Below are 19,304 nucleotides of genomic sequence, written 5' to 3'. Positions count from 1 at the left end.
TGCAACTAAAAAAATTTTTGCCCGCCGTCTAATTATGCCAGAACAGTTTTGAAACTTGACATAACTAGATCTTGTCCCGCTCTGTTCATGGCGAAGCTGTATGCTTATGTTTCCGTTACCAGAACTAACACAAAAACACGCAGAAAGCTGGGCGTGAGAGGGGACAGCAGAGTAAGGCGCGCCTTTTTTTTCGGTCACGTGACCTTTATCGGCTCGCGGTAACTATTTATACTTAAGGTCCCTCAAACTGAAAGGTAGCAATAATTACAGTCCGAAATGCGGAAGAAAAATTCCCCATCTTCCATGACATTTCCGTCTAAAAATCCCTCTTTCAACTCTTTTTGAAAGGATCGGGAGCGACACGTGACCGTTATCTTCCCATGATCCCTCGCGATTGGGTGGTATTCTCTGAACCAATGCCAGTTTCATGCGAAGTATGGCAGTGGCACCGTGCCACGTTGCTAACGGTCCGGCCGTAGTTTCCTTTTTTTTTCTTTTGTATTACGACGTTGGCGGCAACGCGATGCCTTCATGTTGCGTTGTGGATTCTACGAAGAGTGTTGCAAAAGGCAAGAACCTTTCTATCGTCAAGACGGGAAAATAAAATCTTAAGCAACCAAGACAATGGCACCACCCCAGACAGCACACGACGTCGGGCCAAAGTTGGTATTTAATTGGCAAACAATGGACCAATGTTGGGACAATGTGGCCATCGCACACCCAATATTGGTGTTGCACTGGCACATACTGGCCAACGTTGGCCTGACTTGACCAACGGCTTACTAACGTTGGTGATCGATTGGCTTAGGCTGGCCAACATTGGCATATCTCAGCCAATGGCTTACCAACGTTGGCAGTCGATTGGCTTAGACTGGCCAATACTGGCCAATCTCAGCCAATGGCTTACCAACGTTGGCAATCGGTTGCCTTAAGCTGGCCAACATTGGCCTAACTTAGAGAATTGGTTATACATATTGGTAATCAATTGGCTTAGGTTGGCCAACATTGGCCTAGCTCAGCCAATGGCTTACCAACGTTGACAGTCGATTGGCTTAGACTGGCCAATATTTGCCAGTCTCAGCGAATCAATTACCAGCATTGGTAACCGATTGGCTTATGCTGGCCAACATTGGCCTGTCTTAGCCAATGGGCTACCAACATTGGTAATCGATTGACTTAGGCTGGGCAACATTGGCCTGTCTTAGCCAGTGGCTTACCAACATTATAATTAATTGGCTTAGTTTTTTTAATGGGCTGATAGTGCACGCTGAGAACAGTCTGTAGCTATGGCTCCAGGGGGGGGGGGGTTACGATTCTTTTGTTTTCACACGCAGAGCAAAATAGCACCTGACTTAGAACGCTGTATGCATTGCGAGCTGTAGCAATTTTGAACGTCCGCGAAGAAAAACACCGTAGTTGGTGACAGGTTAAAAGTAAACGCTGGGGAGGAGCTCGCCTCCTCCCGATCCTTCGTTCTGCAAAAGTGGAAAGAGATGGGAGCAGCTTCTACCACCTGTCACCGACTATAACTAACGCGCGTCTTCCCGAAACTGATTGTTCTGCTCAGTAAATTCTTTGCGAAATACAAAATGCACGCTTCCTTTGATTTTTGAATATGTTCTTATGGCAAAAAGCATAGTGCCTCTTCTCTTATGCCCATTTAGAGACGCAACCGGGAAACCTTTCCAAGAGGGGGGGGGGGGGGGGGGGGGTGAGGCAGAGGCAGGGTTCAACCCCGAAAGCTGCACCCGCCTCCCCAGTACCTACGACATGGGTGTATTGTCAGTTGTATAAGATCTTGAAAATCTCAAAGCAACCCGCTTTGCCGAGCCACAAAACACGGCCTATAATTGAGACTGAACCGGACAAAATTAAAAATAAATAAAAAGCACTAATACTTTTCGCAAAAAATGAAACCTTAGAACAAATATCCAGCGATTGATTAAGCCCGATTCCATGTCTTCACGAATAAAAATTCATGTTGACTTATCATCTCGAACACTCTATGTTTGAGGTAGGAGGTGACATAATGTTGATGCGCATTTCAATCTCAAAGACAGGTTATCACGCAACATATAACAGAAGAAGCTGGGGCATTATCTTGCCAAAAATGACTTCAAAGTGCGTACAAAATACGACAACTGCAGTAATGACTACGGTAGTGACAATGCCCGCAGAAAAATAAACTGTGATAGAGCCGATGGGTTGCCAACGTTGGCGATCGATTGGTTTAAGCTGGCCACCATTTGCCTGTCTTAGCCACTGGCCTATCAACGTTGTTAATTGATTGGCTTAGTCTGGCCAGCAGTGGCCTGTCTTAGCCAATGGCTTACCAACATTGGTAATCGATTGGCCTAGGCAGACCAACGTTGGCCTGTCTTAGCCAATGGGTTACAACATTGAAAATGTTCTGGCGCAAGGTATCAACTAGGTGCCTCGTTTTCTGGAACCGAACTTTAAAAACAAATGAAGTACTCTAGGCAATGAAGATCACCCTTGCCAGAAGGCGTCTTGATAAAAAGGCTGCTAGGAAGACGCTGTAATTAAATAAGTTGTTCATGAATTAAATCTAAATGGGAAACTTTATTAAATACTTACTTGAGGGCAAAGGTGCCAATTGAAAAGTTGTATTTTAAATAGGTCCTTGATGAAGGAGTTTACAACATGGTACACCCCAGGCAGTACACTTGGATACACTAGCTATGGGGCCAAGATTCGGCCTTGGCCGTACTAGACTGGACCGGGACTGCCCAGGAAATTCGGTGATCTACCAGCATGGCGCCTCACTGTACTTCCCGGGCACCGGAGTTACACGGAACTCCCAAGGAAGGGATTTTCCTGGAGGCTTTTGTCTCTTTTTGGTCCGAGCCGACCATGGTAGAGAGGCGGTCGGCCACCAAAAATTAAAAATTTTGTGGCGCTTCACTGTATTCACTGGCCTCAGGATTCCACGGAACTATAACGGAGTGGTTTTGGGTGGAGTTTATTTGCTTTGCAGGATTCGGTGCGCCAAGGAACCACTGGCGTTGTCACGAAGCTCTTTAGAAAATGCAAGTCTCGAAAATCAAAAGATCAGTTCATCAGTGTAGAGTGCGAGCCGAATGAACGGAATAATAGTGTGGACAAATTGATCCCGCCCTGACATTTGCAGCATTCATGTTTCAAATCGCCACATCTGAAACTGGAAAAACCCGCGAGATAATTTTTATTTGTTTATTTTTCAACATCACGCAACGTCGCAACGATTCACGTACTTCGCGGCTACTCTGCTTCAACTTAGAATGTACCGCAACACATGCTACGGGCTCTCTTGGCCTATCAGGCGCCAAAAAAGTTGCGATGCTGCGCGGGAGATGCGCGAAGTACTGGAATGGCTCCGCAGGCGTCTGCAAGGTCTCAACGATAAAGCAGTCTCTTGTAACACCAGTGAGCTAACGGTGCTCGGAATTCCCCCGCTCACTTTACAGCAGAGCGAGCGCGGTCGGCCAGATCGAGGCGCAGTCGGTTCTCATGCCGCGATTGCTACGCCGTTGCTCTGTCTTGCACCGACATTCGAAACCACTCTCTCGAGGCTGCATGCGGGCCAAATATACGAGTCTCTGGCGCGATATACTGTCGTTACAACGTGTAAACAGTAGTCCTCACCTCGACAGAGGCGGAAGCAGTGGCGCTCTGTCCGTCGACGCCCACGTCGAGAACGACGAAATATACATTAAAAACAATTTTTAACACACGAAACAAAAGTTTAATCACTTAATCGTGCATTTTGCGCCCCCTTACGGACGTCCTATTACCTCACTGTTCTGCAAATTCCTCAAATATGCAGACGCTATTGCTAATATATGTCTCTTTTTTTTTTTTTTTCTGCGATATGATAAGTCGTTAGCACTTTCGAGCCCAGAACCCCTCCATGTGTTGTCATCGTTTTGTTAGATTCGCGTTTTTTTTTCCACTTCAGCTTTAGGGATCTTTGCATCTGTGTTGCATTTATGATTACATGGTTTAAGGAATGGTACAGTTTTTGTTACATGCACACAACCCTCGCAAAACAAAAAAATCTATTAGCGTGCTGCGAAATATACGGTACAGGTTATTTCTGAGTAATATTTTTTCTTTGTTATTTCACTTTATTTGGGGACATCGTGCGCAGAAAGAAGACGCGGTGATTTTTGCATTTTAGTTTGGAGTGTGGGTTTTACGGCTTAAAACATAGCATAAAGGCAGTTCCTTTCGGACTCCAAAAACTATCTCGGCGAGAACTTTTCTTGGCAATGCAGTGGAAAGGAGAAGAGCCCGCGCACAGCTTTATTCAGCGCTCAAAATAGGAGAGGGAGCGCGGACCTGTACCTTCCACAGCAGTGCCAGGAAAAGTTGTCCCTGAGTAGCCTTCGTACTGCTGTCCTGTTCACTCGGTATTGACAACAGAGTAGACGCTGTGCGTATTTTAGGCCAAGCCTGTCTCCGGTTACGGTCACGTGACTATAGTCTCCAAGCGGGTCACAAGGCAGAGAATGGGACCTGCCTGAAGGACGCTGCTAGGTAAACCACTTACATAGCATCTACTGCACTATCAACTTTGGGACGAACTCACAGAAGTATCCACTGACAGGTCCTCTCGCTGTGTTCATTGTTCGGGCGACCCTCGAAGATAAGCTCTTTGTGGGCGCACCGTTCTGGGGACTTTGAAGAAGCAGGATGCAGGCGAAATGCTGGAGGGAGGGGAATGTTTCCTCCTCTCCTCTCCAGCAACCCATCTGCTTCCCCCTACCAGCATTCCTTTCCCTGGCACTCTTAGCTGCGGCCTGTGTGGCTCAGTGTTTGAAAAGTCCTACGCGACAAGCGATTTCTTCGAAGAGGTCACAGAAATTCTCGTGATGTGGTTTGGTTTGGCAAATGACAGCTTGTACCGCATCGTGTTGAATCTTCTCGGAGCCCTACCATCTCGTTTGTGTGTGTACCTGGTTGTTCTCCAGTGCCCATGTCAACGAATATCTCGGATTACATCTTTCAAGTCCGCTAATTCTTTGGTAAGTGCACGGCAACCCGCTTGTTGGCAACGAGTGGCCGCTGTTCTACAAGCACCCTTCCAGATTATTTATAGAATTAGGCAGTGTCTATTCTTCCGGCAGCCGGGAGAATATTTGTTTTCCCAAATTCTACGGAGAGACGCCTCCCATCAGCTGCCTGAAATCATGCACCTCCCCGTAGAATACTGACTTTCTTGTTCTCCCAGCTGTTCGTGCAAACGTGTTTCATAGACAAGTTTTCATGGACACACGTTTCATGGATGCGTTTCGTCGACACTAACATATCACCGACACTCCTTACGCGAATTTCACGCTGCAGGGAAATTTTTTCGCGGAAGTGAATAAAGAATGCCGGCAGTTGTCCCCTATTGGGTCTCGTATAAAACGAATTGGAAAACGGCTATTTGAAGCTCTAGAGTAGCTCACTGGTAAGGTGTCTGTCTCATACACAGCGGGACCCTGATTCAAGCCACCAGTATGGGCTTATTTTTTTTTCTCGATCATTTTTAAGTATTTGACAATATTTACGACATGTTTTTTTATGATTAACACTGAAAAACACGAATGTTGTGGACGAAACTTCGCTGAATTAAATGACAACGTCCTTCCCGAGGGTGAATGGAGGGCATAGCCCGGGGAAAACAAATTCCGCCAGTTTCGGACGGCGCGTGTATCACAGACTGCGGCTGCTCGTTAGAAAAATATTGACCCAATTGACCCACCTGTACACGCCGCTTCTCAGCGGCCCGTCTGCGGCCCAAGCATCGCTCTCCTCCATTCACCACCCGAAAGGGAGTCTCATACCATTTAATGCTGCGAAGTTTCGTTGAAAACATTAAATTTCTTTTTTTCCGGTGTTAATCGTACAAAAAAAAATAAAAAAATGCCGTGCGTATCGTCTTATGTCTAGAAAAAAAAAGTAATCCCACTCTGACGATTAAACCAGGGTCCTGCCCTATTAGCGGCGAGATGTTTTGGTGGCGCCCTCCTACGGTTCCCCTTGTGACGTCATTACCTTGCAAGCAAGTTCGATGGTGTTTGTTGTCAGCATGGTGGAAGCTTGAAATCATAGCCTTCTCAAAGCAACACTGCCAACACCGTCAAAATTAAAGTTCTTTCATTCCTCTTATTTCCGTCGATGATAAATCCCCTTTCCGACGTCATAGTCAGCGTTCGGCCAATCGTGGAAGGCCGACCACAGCGACGCTTTCGGTTGCGCACGGGGCTAATAAAAGACGGACACCTTAACAGCTTCAAATAGTTGTTTTCAGTATTCGTTTTATACGAGACCCAATAGATGCCAACTGCCGGCATTTGTTTCCCCGGGCTATTGTGCCGCCGGCAGAATATCCACTTCCTTTTTTCGCGGGTGTGCCACCGGCCGGCAGACCCGTTCACGCAGCTTCGCGGCGACGTTCTGTGACGGCTCATTACAAGAATGTTAACCCACGCGTCCCCCATACATGCTATTTGCGGCGACAATTAGGGGTAACTTGTTACCAGAAAAAAGAAACAAAAAACTATTCAAATTATTTAGGAAAAGAATTTGCTGATGAAACAGCGTGTCAATAAAGCGACATGTCAGGGAAACGTCATTTGATAAGCTGATTGCCACCGCCAATGAGAGGCGTATGTCAGGAGAATTTCGGGGAAAATATTTTTCCAGCTGCCGGGAGAACGGACTTAATGGCCTATAATTACCCCGGATCTGTTTGCTTTGCACTCCTTCAGCAGTCTAAAAGCTTGGGAGTACCTCTACGTTTCGCAGATCGCTTGCAGATTTGTACTTCTGTACGGAACATGCTGTGTGTAATAAAGTTCTAGGAAATTTGAAGAGAATACTTTGTGTCTGTTTTGCTGCCTGTTTACAAACTTATGTGCGAGTACTTTTTCTTTACGCGTTTTCTTTATGTATGAAATAGGTTAATACAGTTCGGGACGTTTTAAATAAGTTTGAGGTATCCAACCTTCCAGACGATACCCATTCAGAGATAACGAATAATTCGCATGGGTGCCAAATGCTAGCTCCAGAGCGATTCACTTCAGAAAGCATTTGTTAGGGAGGGATGCCGCGGCTAGGCTTCTACTAGAACAAGTGAGCCAGCACTGCCTTTCGTGGCGTGATTGCGTCTGTTCATTTGCTTGTGCGTGATATATTGGGTTACATATTTCAGAAGGAGCTAAGGGTCCATATCACAAGAGCGAATGACGTTTTAGCGAACAGCGAACGCGTTAACCGTTTTAGCAAAAAGCGAACGCGTTAACCCATCCGCCGCGCTGCGCTTTACGCCGCTTCGCCGGCGACAGTCTGCGGCGGCTCATTAAAAAAATGTGAACTCATTTGGGCCACCCGAAAACGCCGCTCGCGGCGTCCATCTATTCGCTAAAGTGTCATTCGGTGAAACGTGGGCGTTCGCTAAAACGTCATTCTTTCACGTGAGTGCCTCCCCTGCTGGGGAGTGTGCTTTACTAAGACCAATGTGGGCTTGAAAGCGTTGATCTTCGACCTTTGGATCTTAAAATGGTGCTGAAGCGGCTGCCAGGGTCTTGCGACAAGGGAGGCTGCAGGAAGAGACGTTTGGGAGCCGTAATGGCTCCCCAGCCCCAGGACTCGCCCCAGGAGTCTCCCCAGGACCCTCCCCAGGACCCAGCATAGGCTCCCCGCTGAGCCTCCTCCCTAGCCCCTTTCAATAAAAGTTCCGAAAAAAGTATTAATTGATCTTGAATTAGTCATTTGCTCGCCAGATAAAATAGTGCATAGACAAAGCAGAGGAGGTCCTTGCCATTTGTGCCCAGAATGTTTTTTTTTGCATTGGACTACTAATACAAAACAGGCCAGGGGTTCTTAAAACGAAATGTTGGAATGAAAAGGATCTAAACGCATTGCCATCATTGCACAGCCAGAATTAAAGATGTGGCATTAACATTAGGACATGCCAATGAATTAGATTGACTGCCAATAACGGCCTATTCAATGAATGAACTTGTATGCCAATGATGGCATAGCCATTGAATTAGTGTGAAAGCCAAAATTGGCATAGCCAATGACATAGTGTGGATGTCAATGATGGCTGAAATATTGGTTTAACGATGGCCCAACAAGGTGTCAATCATGGCTGGGAAGTTGGTTAAAGGATGGCGTTACATTGGTGCCAATGATGGCTTGAACATTGGTTGAACGATGGCCCAACGTTGGTGCCAATGATGGCTGGACCATTGGTTGAACGGTGGCTCAACGTTGGTGACAATGATGGCTGGAACATTGGTTGAACGATGGCCCAACGTTGGGGCCAATGATGGTTGGAACATCGGTTGAACGATGGCCCAACGTTGGTGCCAATGATGGCTGGAACATTGGTTGAACGATGGCCCAACGTTGGGGCCAATGGCTGGGCCAACATTGGAAGAAGTTGCGCCTGGCCAGAATGCCAATGTTGGACCAACCTCCGGAGCCGGTGTTTGCCATTGTTGGTCCAATGTAGGTCCAACATCGGTGTGCTGCCTGGGACCGGATCGGTCGGAAAAGTTTGGAGTGCCACCGAGGGAGATGAGTGTATTTGATGGAAACGTAAATGTACCAGGCGCGTAAATAGCAGGCGTCTCGTATTTCTCGGTGCGTATGAGCCAGCGGCAGGTAGTATTCCATATTTGTAAAATGTGTGCGAAGTAAACCAAGCCGCTGGTTTGGTACAACAAATGGTAATGCCAAACATTACCGAAAAGTCCTGGGTTCGCAAGCCTTCTGCCAGACGCTACCGCGCGGCATTCAAATTCGCTTTCATTTCCTGAGCATACTCGCGAAAGGAGGGCACACCTGAAAGCCATGTGAACGGGCCTATGCCTTGGCTGGACACAACTCCTGAGATAGACTATATGAAGTTTTAATAAACCGTACGCGTGCTCAATCCATGCTCAAAGTGACCGCACGGTTTCCAGCTAGCAGCGCAGTTCTTCCCTACGATCCACAAAAAGTGTCTCTTTTGCGGAGAGTTAATTCTGTTTTTACTGAAAGGGTATGCTGTTAACGCGCAAGAAGAGGTGAATTTTATCACGTGCCTGACCTCCGCATTTGCTCCAATAAGCAAATAAACGCCATTAATTTTTGCAGTGCACGTTGGTGTCCCAAAATACTCGCTTCTTCATTGGCATTTTTTTAAATCGTCGGCTTTTAAAATAACTATAAAAAGCTCGTCTTAATATCCGAGCGCCTACTCCACTAGCGTTATTACATTGGCCGATCGAGACATCTTCCCGTGCTTTAGAAGTCCTATAAAGCTGCACAAACGCTAGTTTCTTAACGTCCTGATATTTAATATATATATACAGGGTGTTTCAGAAAACGCAGGCCAAATCGCTCCTGCGAAAACTACTCATCGCAACGAAAAAAGGCTTGTGGGGTTTTGGTCCTGGGCCAGGGCCTATTTAGGAAAATTATTAAAGTCCGGGATAATTAAGTTGTTAATTATTTTTGCATAATTAAATTTATAATATTGTGTTTAAGGGCATGGTTTAAATTAGAAAATTGCTCAGCATCCTCGAAAAGCACTAAATCAACAAATTGCAGAACGATAGAAGGCACGCGAAGCATTTTACGGCTTTCTGAAAAAACTGCTCAAAATCGACGGGTTTAAAGTTTCGGTTTGCTATCAGAGCGCATCTCAGCCCCGGCGGCACCGCGCCCCGTGGAGAGATAGTGCAACCAGCTTCTGCTGCGTCGCGCGATGACGGCGCAGCAGAGGTAGGTTCGTCCTTATGCTGAGATTACGCTGGGAGCGACGTGCTCGCGGGATCAATCAGCTGCATCCTTCCTGTCGCCTGACCCTACCCTTTGCGCGTGTTATGGGCGGGAGCGTGATGACGTGGCGAAAGAGAAGCGTATATCTGGTCCAACGAGGACGTAGCTTCCACCGCAGTTTCAGCGTAGAAATTTAGGGTGTATAGCCGCGTCCCCTGCGGAGTCTGACGTCTCTTCCGGGATCTTCACCGCAGTTTGTGCGGGTTTCTTCGGAATCCCGTCTGCCCACGGCTTAAATTTGCCAGACAAAAGGGCGGAGCTGAAATTTATTATCTGGATTTAATCAACCGGTATTGTATGTATGAACGACAGGCAACACCGTTCTAATAGACTATATTTCCGTAAATCCGTCACCGCGCGCCTTGCATTCGGGAACCTGTGGGCCAGGAGAGGACCGCGTATGGGTTCGGCTGCCCCCTGATTCCCACAATGCATAACTTGGATTACGCTGCGATAAGGCGCATCGGGTTTTGGAATAAGTTAATCGTAATGAGCCAGCTGAAACGCGTATTTAAAACGTTATTTAGGAGAGTTTTGGCAATTAATATTCGATATATGGATCTACATATTTTACCTGACGTCCGCCACGGCGGGTTAATGTTGCCTTACATTTAGGTTTACACAGACCAGTTTTCTTACGTTCCGATACGTTACCAAACTGACGTACAAGTCACCGGGACATCTAGCTGTGCTTCCCATTAAGCGTGGCTACCAGTTCAAGTAGAAATCCTGGCACGCGACATTGCCGTCACGAATGTTTCGGTGACTTATACATAACTTTAGAAAACAGTGCTGTATGAACTAAAGTAGCGCAAGGTGCTTCGATGCAAGAGACACGTGCAAAGTGCAGCCCTTGGGAAGATCAAGGCGGCACAGCGCAGCACAGAGTAAAATTTTAAACGCCATGTTCTTCTCAGAAGTACCGCGCGGCACGTGTCTCGAGCATTTCCACAACAATGAATGGCGCCAGTTTTCCCAGGATAGAGGAACTTTAGCGTGAATTAGCCTCCAAACACCTTGTATACGGAATTTCACAGATTACAATATCGGAGACGCATTAACTGAATTCGTACCGTGTTCACATCAAACGTTTCCTTTTTGTTAAATTTAAACTCGGTATGTAAATTTTTTCTTTTTTTTTATTTTCGCTTGCTATTGCTATTTATTTTAATGCATTAAAATTGGTGGAAAGCGTAGTGCACTATTCATTTGAAATATTGTGAATTTTTAGATCTTATGGGAAAAACGATTATTATTCTTCGTTAAAACTATTCGTAATGCGAAAGTCTTTATGCAATTAAAACAAAAATTTCGGGCCACAGGAAGAAAACCTTAGATGCCGAATGTCTAAGTGTGATTTACGTATGTAAAGCTGGAAAACAATATGAAACTTCCATTCATTTGGCTCTTTCACTCACTTAGTCTGACACTACACAGAATGCGCCATGACACACACACACATACACACACACACACACACACACACACACACACACACACACACACACACACACACACACATATATATATATATATATATATATATATATAAAACTGAGAAGAAAAAAACCCTTAGTGAAAAGCAGCAACAACGGACGATTTAATCTTCGACGTTTCGGCCGGAGTCCGGCCTTCGTCAGGAAGCTTCCTGACGAAGGCCGGACTCCGGCCGAAACGTCGAAGATTAAATCGTCCGTTGTTGCTGTTTTTCACTAAGGGTTTTTTTCTTCTCAGTTTTATACCCACACCTTCGGCCTCCCGCCACCATAATAATAATAATAATAATGACAATTTTATTGCAAATGAACATAACGTATGATAAGTCTGACCTGCCTAAGCCACATTGGGCTTGACTGGCAGCGTCTTAAAATCAGTGAAACCATGCCGTTTGCAAAAGGAAACATGTAAAATAAAATCCACACAAAATCAGAATAACAAAAGCAAACTAGTGAGCACTTTACGATCTAAAATTTCTCAGGGCTTTCTTGAGCTTGTATTTTGTTCTTAAATTTAGAATACTAGAAGGTAGTTTGTTCATAAATGCTGGTACATAGTAACTCCGAGCTCTTTTTCCAAATCTTGTCGAACATCGAGGTATCCGGTAACGCTCTTTGGGTCTAAGAATACGAGAAGGGACATATGGAACTTTAAATTGACTATCCCAAAAATGCCTATAAACAACAGTTTCCATCAAGAGCGAGTTAAAATCAGGCAAATGCAGTGCTTTAAACACATCAATGTCCTTATCTAGGCATAAATCATAGGAAATGTTTTTTAGCAAAGAACGCAGAATTGAATTAATTCGAATTTGCCAACGCAGAGAACAATGACCATACACGGTAATACCGTAACGGAGCACACTGTAAACAAGAGCATGTACAACAATTTTTCGAACGGATAGTGGCATAAAATATCTCATGTTGTATAGCAAACAAGACACTGCACGAATTTTCTTACACACATGAGCAAGATGAGTGTTCCAGGTTAGGTCACTGTCAAAGAATAGGCCAAGATATTTTATAGAAGATATATGCTGTATAGGCTCACATGCACATGATAGGCACCTGGACGTATGTAATCGTAAAGAGCAGGTCATATTAACTTTTTTCAAAGGGTTGTGGAAACATATTAGCTGCGTTTTGGATGCATTAACTTTAATTAAATTAGCTTCAAACCAGTCCATAGTTTTAATTGCCGCAGTTTGCAAAGACGAAAAGGCATCTGAATAATTGGACACTCTAGATAAAATAACGGTGTCGTCAGCATATTGAAATAGCGAAACTGGTACCACCATGGAGAGGTCATTAACATAAAGATTATATAACAGTGGACTTAAAACCGAGCCCTGGGGGACACCCCCTTTGATTGAAAAGAATCCGCTTTGATACCCTCCAAATGAAACACATTGACGCCTATCCTGTAGAAAGATTTCCAGTAAATTTAGAAAAGAACCTCGAAAGCCTAACTTTGAAAGCTTTGTTATCAAAATGTGATGGTTAACACTGTCAAATGCCTTGCGGACATCAAGGAACAGTGCGCAGGCAACTTGATTCCGTTCAAAAGATAAATTGAGCATGTCAGAAAAGTCCTCAAGGAGCATTTGAGTACCTCGGCCTTGTGTGAATCCGTACTGATAAGGAGATAGTAAACTGTGTTTATCTAAAAAGCTATTCATAGTTATCCACATATGTTTTTCCAGGATTTTAGCAAAGCAAGACAGAACGGAAATAGGTCTATAATGTTCTACGTTATTTCGCGCGCCTCCCTTGAATAATGGAATCACCAAAGCTGTTTTCATTGCTAATGGGATGATACCATTAGATATTATGTGATTAAAAATCGAAAGTAGAACAGCCCTAATCCCTTCAAAGTTTCTGCGCAAGTCATTAACTGAAATACCGTCGATACCTGGAGATTTATTGGGCTTAAGGCTAAAAAGGATTGACCTAAGCTCTTCTTCAGAGAGAAGAGGAAGATAAGCCGAGTCTAAGACACTTTTGTTTAAGGTACATGAAGCTGGGTGTTGCCCTGCAATACCTGATACTTGAGAGAAAAAATTGTTAAATTCATTAGCAATACTCTGTCCATCAGTGGAGAATTGCGAAAGAGGGTAGCTATCATTGCTTTTAGTGCACTTCTTCGTACCATGGAGATCGTTGATGAGCGACCAAGTTTTTTTTATATCAGAACGAGCGTCCTTAAATTTATTTCTAAAGTGCATGCGTTTGGCCTGACGAATCATGGCATTAACCTTATTTCTGTATTGCTTAAATTTCAATCGTAGCATAGTGTTACCGGGGGAGCGTTTTGACTATGCCCATAAAAGATCTTTTTCTTTGATGGCTGCCAATATTTCTGAAGACATCCATTTCTGGTCTATGTTACGATGTTTAATTTTTACAGTGCGTGTAGCCGCCTTTTTAAAGAGGTTAAACTGAGCTACAAACTGTTCATAACCGTCAGCTGGAGATGTAGTTAGAAGAAAAGTATTCCAATCATGTTGCTCCACAAGTTTATCGAAGTGCCTGGGATCAACTATTGACAACTCCCTCACAGCGCCAACATAAGTCAACGGCTTAGATATCTGTGTTAATGAACAACAGACAAAATAATGATCAGCAAGTTTCGTTTCAATAATTGCAGACTGAATTACTACGTTCTGTGCTCGTACGTTTATATGATCAATGTTAGATACCACCAACTGGCCAGAGATGAATTCCTCCCGTGTTGCCTTCTGAATTGTTGCTTTTAGGCCCCATTTAGACAAAACATCAAGGTAGTCTGCGACTATGGTCACTGTGGGACGAAGTACGTCGATATTAATATCGCCGTTTACACATACAAGCTCTTCAGATGAAAGAGTGGACAAAGCTAAATCTAATTCGGCCAGAAATAACCGTGCATTACAGCACGGGGGACGATAGATTGAGAAAAGGACCAGGGATAACAAAGGAGTGCTTAAGTGCAGCGTAACTACTTCTGCCTGTTGGAATGAAAATTTTAACTCGGCCACCGACCAACTATTTTTTATAAACACAGCCACACCCCCTCCTCTTCCCATTGGACGAGTATAAGAGAACACCTCATAGCCTGGTATTTTATACTTAGAGAAACTGTCCGAAGAAATGTTAATCTCGGTCAGTACAAAAGCATCAAAACAAAAGCAAAAAGGGGAGATTAATGCGAGAAAATGGTCCCAGTATTTCCGGATGCTTCGGATATTAACATGGGTAATACTAAAAGTTTTACCTTTGAAACTTGTAAAAAAGTTCTGTACTTCTGAAAATGAAACAAAAGTACGAAAGTCATCACAGTCCATAATCAGACGGTCCTCTCTAGATCCAATATCCTTTTAGTTTATCAGTTCAAGATCGTGTTCACAGCTGATGCGCACTGGGGTTGCCTCATCTTGCCGCTTGGCAAAGATCTTGCCATTTCGAACCCAAACATACTTGAATCTTTTCTCCTTTCCCCGTGTTCGAGCCTTCCGTGCCCGTTATATATATATATATATATATATATATATATATATATATATATATATATATACACATATACAACACGGGCACTTCACGCCATCGTACGTGGTCTCCGAGGAGGATATAAAAATATGAGCAGATGAATGAACCGTACTTAATCCAATGATTGAAAGAATCAAAGTTTTCAGGAACTTTGATTTGATCCTGGCTCCGACAATTTTTGGCTTTCGGCGGGTTCCTGAAAACTTTGATTCTTTGATTAATTGGATTAAGTACGCTTCATTCATCTGCACATGTTTGTTTATATATACATATACAGGGGGTCACAAAAGAAAATTTACAGGGTTTTTTTACCGAAAAATTAAACTAGGCATTGCCGAACGCTCATTCTCCGCCCGAAGGTAGCGCTAGAGGTCACAACCAGATGCAAAAGTTTCAGCCCGATCAGGTATCGCATTCAAAAGTTATAAGTGGGTTTTTGAAAGTTCAATCGGAAAAGGGAGACCATTTTTGCCGTTTTTGGTTTCTGGTACCATAGAGCCCCATGTATTCGAAAAATTCGTCAGCCGCCATTTTTCCATTAAACTGTTCAGAAAATCATTTATAACTTTTGATTAAGGTGTCGGATCGGGCTGAAACTTTGGCCTCTGGTTGTGACCTCTAGCGTTACCTTCGGGCGGAAAATGAGCGTTCGGTGATGCCTAGTTTATTTTTGCGGTAAAAAAACCCAACAAACCTGTACATTTTCTTTTGTGACACCCTGTATATGAACGCTATATAAGGGTGTGCACAAACTTATGATTATAAGTGCAGCACTCAAAATCGTGACTTTCTGTACACCCTTACAAGAAACGACGCCCGCAAAGAGCATCGTTTATTTTTTTTAACACGAAAAATTTAGGAAAGTTTCTAAACCTCAGGAACACTCGAAAGACGCTTTTATCGAGTGCAGTGATGTCTATTTCTTAAATATAAAATTAATAAGGTCAACTAACAATAAGAAACCTGGGAATACAATTTTCGGATTTTGTTTATCGCTTCGGAATGGCCAATGAAAGAATAACCCACGAAGATGTTTTGCTGCTGTAATCAGGTCTAGTTCAACGGAACCGAGAAAAATGTCATCGAGTTATGATTTCAGTAAAATAATAATGACTTACTGGATTTTGTAAACGTTCGGAGGCTGCCGTTTCTCCCCGATATTGTTTACAAAGGAACTGTAGTTGAGTGACGCTGCTGTTGATGAAGACCCAAGAAAGAAGGACGGAGTTTGCTGACGCTCCAGGAGCACGAATGTCCAATCCTGGTTCTTGGGGAACTGCAAGAGAACCAAACGAATCACTGGACAATTGAAACTTATTACACTTTCCTGCTTATGTCTAAATATGTGAAAACGTTCTGCATTGTCATGCCAAAAATTGTTATAATGCGTTCGTTTCTATAAAAATAAACCAAAAGCCTTCGAGTATATATTTTGACTTCCACTTTAGATCATTCGTATTGCGCAAAGGAAAATATTGATGTGGTGCATCCGCCTTATTTCTCTGTAGCAGAGGTTTCTATTTTTTCTTATATAATTTAGCCGGCGCTTACGATTCATGTAAAGAAGGTGTCTTGGAAGGGATAAAGTCCCAAAAAGCTTCGTAAGAAAATGAAACCTTTCTTTAATGAGAGTAATATTTCGCATTTTCAACGTAGTGTAAAATCTTGAAACACGAATAAAATATATGAAGGGAATACACTTCACACATTGTTTACAGTGCGTGCCCTCACCACGAATTTAAACAGATGTTTATGTTCTTCAGAAATATAAATATTGTTTCTCCAAAATTGTACCAAACACGTTCCAAAATATTTTGTATCTGAAGAGGGTAAGGATACTCACGTATACTCCACGTTTTCACTTGAACTGTGGCCACGGGTCCCAGCTCAACACGCCCATCGACATGTTTAATTCGAACTCGAACTTCCACGTCGTATGTAGAGTTGGGAGTTAGGTTGGTCACGTTCAAAAGGTTGACATACGTATAGGTTTCTTGACATAGCAAAAGTTGTCTGCAGTAATGCACCTGAAAGCCGTCGTAGTAACCCGATTCATCCTGGGGGAAGGTCCAGCTCACCACGAAGGAATCAAGGTTGGAAGTTACTCTCGTAATATTGGGTTTTGGGGTGACTGAAAAAAAGAATTCACAGGTCGACTTTGTATATTTCTAAACCAATAAAATGTTATGAGTGTCATGGGATTACGCTTGAAGAAATAATAAATATTTGAGTGCACTAAATATTTATTTTGGAGAACTTGTGCTAAAATAAAAGTTAAATATAACCATTTTCACCTAAAGAATCGTAGTAAAAACTGTACGGCTTCTCGCAGAGCATTACTAATTTGCCTCTTTATGCTGAGAATTTAGATAAATTATAGTTGCATTTTACATTTGGTATATGTTATCTTCTCATGGCGTTTAAAACCCCAAATCCTCGCTTCTGCCTCAGACAAACAATTCTTGTAAGAACTATTTCGCGCGGCGCATGAACATTGAGCAAAACGTCTTTTTTTTCTTTTGATGAAAACGGGTAAAGTGGATGTTGCCGGGCAACAGCATTGAGCGCTAACAAAAGACTGACTACTTGCAGTGTTGTACTTCTTTTGTATACAAGGTTTATTCTCGTGAAGGTCCTTATCCAGAAAGACACGGTAACTAACTAGAATGCACTGGAACTTTCCTGCGAAACAACAAAAATCTAAAATGCGAAACGCACTGCGGTACTCGAACCCGGTTCCCCGCGTGGAAGCAGCGTGGACTGTCCAAGCGGCGACGATCGTTGAAATAGGCAGAAAGGGGTGTTCAAGGGAAAGGTAAAGTTATATTTGAATTTAATGACTAAGGTAACTGGTTGACCGTTTCGTACCTTAGAAAATAGTAAGTTGAAACTTCAATTCACCGAGTTTGCTAACATGAGATGAAATCAATTCCATAAGAAACAATATATAAGTTTACCCTTGTTTGTTCAGGCAGATGCATGAAACTTGTTTATGGAGGGAATAGTCGGAATTACAACTGCGTCAAACTAAACAAGAAAATGGCTCTTAGAGCGAGCCGCACCTTTTCTAAACAAACGCGGCCGTTGTGTCTTTTCTTATTTTGTAGGTTTAGAACGTTATTTTCATATCAACAGAAATTCCGTCACTGGGTAAGGTGGTCAATACAGTAGTCGAAATTATTCTGCATGACGAAGGTTTCTAAAACGCGCCGGTAATATGTTTGCGCTAATGGTGTCGCGAAGTAGGTTTCCATCCAACAACCTTTGAGAGCTTTTGTAATATGTACGTGCGAGAAGCATATATAAAAATATTTTTTAATATTTTTTATTGTTTGAAAGATTACAGTAGTTCAAATTCATTTGCAGCTTTATGCACAGAAAACAATCTTCGGAGCACCAAAAATAATACACGAATTCTCGGCGATGTACTTCAAATATACTTCGCAGATTTAATACGCTGTAGTTAAGTAGCTCTTCTTAAAAGTACCACTTATAATTTTAGTTTTATTATTACGGAAAAAAAGAGCTCCGTACAGACATCTTCATAAATTTGAAATAAGATACCACATATATTTTTGATGACTAAATAGGAGCCTTAGAAAATCAGTGCTTATATATATATGCTCAGTGATGCGACGATGGACAGTACTCAGTTTTACTTTGCATTCTTTTAAACTCAGAGGATAAGAAAAAAATGACGGCTTTCCTTTTTATTACAGAACCATATACCAAAATTGACAATTCCTAAGGTGCAGCCGAACAACAAAGATTAAAAGGCAGTATCCATACATCAAAACATTGTGACCTTATCTACAACCGTTTTACCCCTAAACCGCAGTAAAGCGTATATAAAGTTTATAGTTGCACCCATATTTGCAACTACTGTCTTCGAATTCAAACAATATCCGAACGATGACATATACCCATTAATTACTCGACGTTGTTTACTTTGAAACGGAGAAAAATGATCTTAACAGGTACCTCCGTTTGAATTTGTCGTAATTCTCATCGCCCATCATAGTGAAGGAGGTATGAGAAGGGTAGAACATTAGGAGCCATCTTTTATTTTTTAGCTCAAAAGCGTGATCTGCCCTGGAATTCGAAGCTCGTCGCCGCGATTTTGAAGTAACCAAGATCAAGTTCCTATATTTCGCTGTAGATTTTACGCCATTTGTCGCTCATTTTTAGCAATTGTTTTCTTTGTATTTTGACCTACTTGTATGGACGGTTTTGCAGTTCTTGTTCTATTTCAAACCTGGATTGTTTTGATCTTGATATGGGTTTCAGATGTATATATATATATATATATATTACCTCTACTGCTAACAATTCGGGATGGGAACTCCGTCGAGCTGCACTATTGCTCCTTTTATTTCGACATTCCTTTTATCTGTGGTGAACAATTGCAAAGTGGACTCTAATTCCGCGTTCCGATTAGCAATCACCTTCGATAAAATAAGA

General features: G+C 43.0%; 1 protein-coding gene across 1 annotated transcript in view; it reads right to left on the bottom strand.

The window, feature by feature from the left end:
* Positions 1–19,304, bottom strand: part of LOC8043915 — a 54,979-nt gene that overhangs the window by 12,325 nt on the left and 23,350 nt on the right. The window contains exons 9-10 of the mRNA XM_029975309.2: positions 16,687–16,974; positions 15,962–16,119 (exon numbers count right to left, since the gene is read on the bottom strand). Of these exons, the coding sequence (XP_029831169.2) occupies positions 15,962–16,119; positions 16,687–16,974 (446 nt within the window). The remainder of the gene's footprint in view (positions 1–15,961; positions 16,120–16,686; positions 16,975–19,304) is intronic.

The sequence above is a fragment of the Ixodes scapularis genome, unplaced genomic scaffold, assembly GCF_016920785.2.
Source record: "Ixodes scapularis isolate PalLabHiFi unplaced genomic scaffold, ASM1692078v2 PGA_scaffold3__209_contigs__length_174095766, whole genome shotgun sequence".
In the NCBI taxonomy this organism is placed as follows: domain Eukaryota; kingdom Metazoa; phylum Arthropoda; class Arachnida; order Ixodida; family Ixodidae; genus Ixodes; species Ixodes scapularis.
The sequence above is the reverse complement of the archived record's forward strand: the minus strand, read 5'-3'. Positions and strand labels throughout refer to the sequence as shown.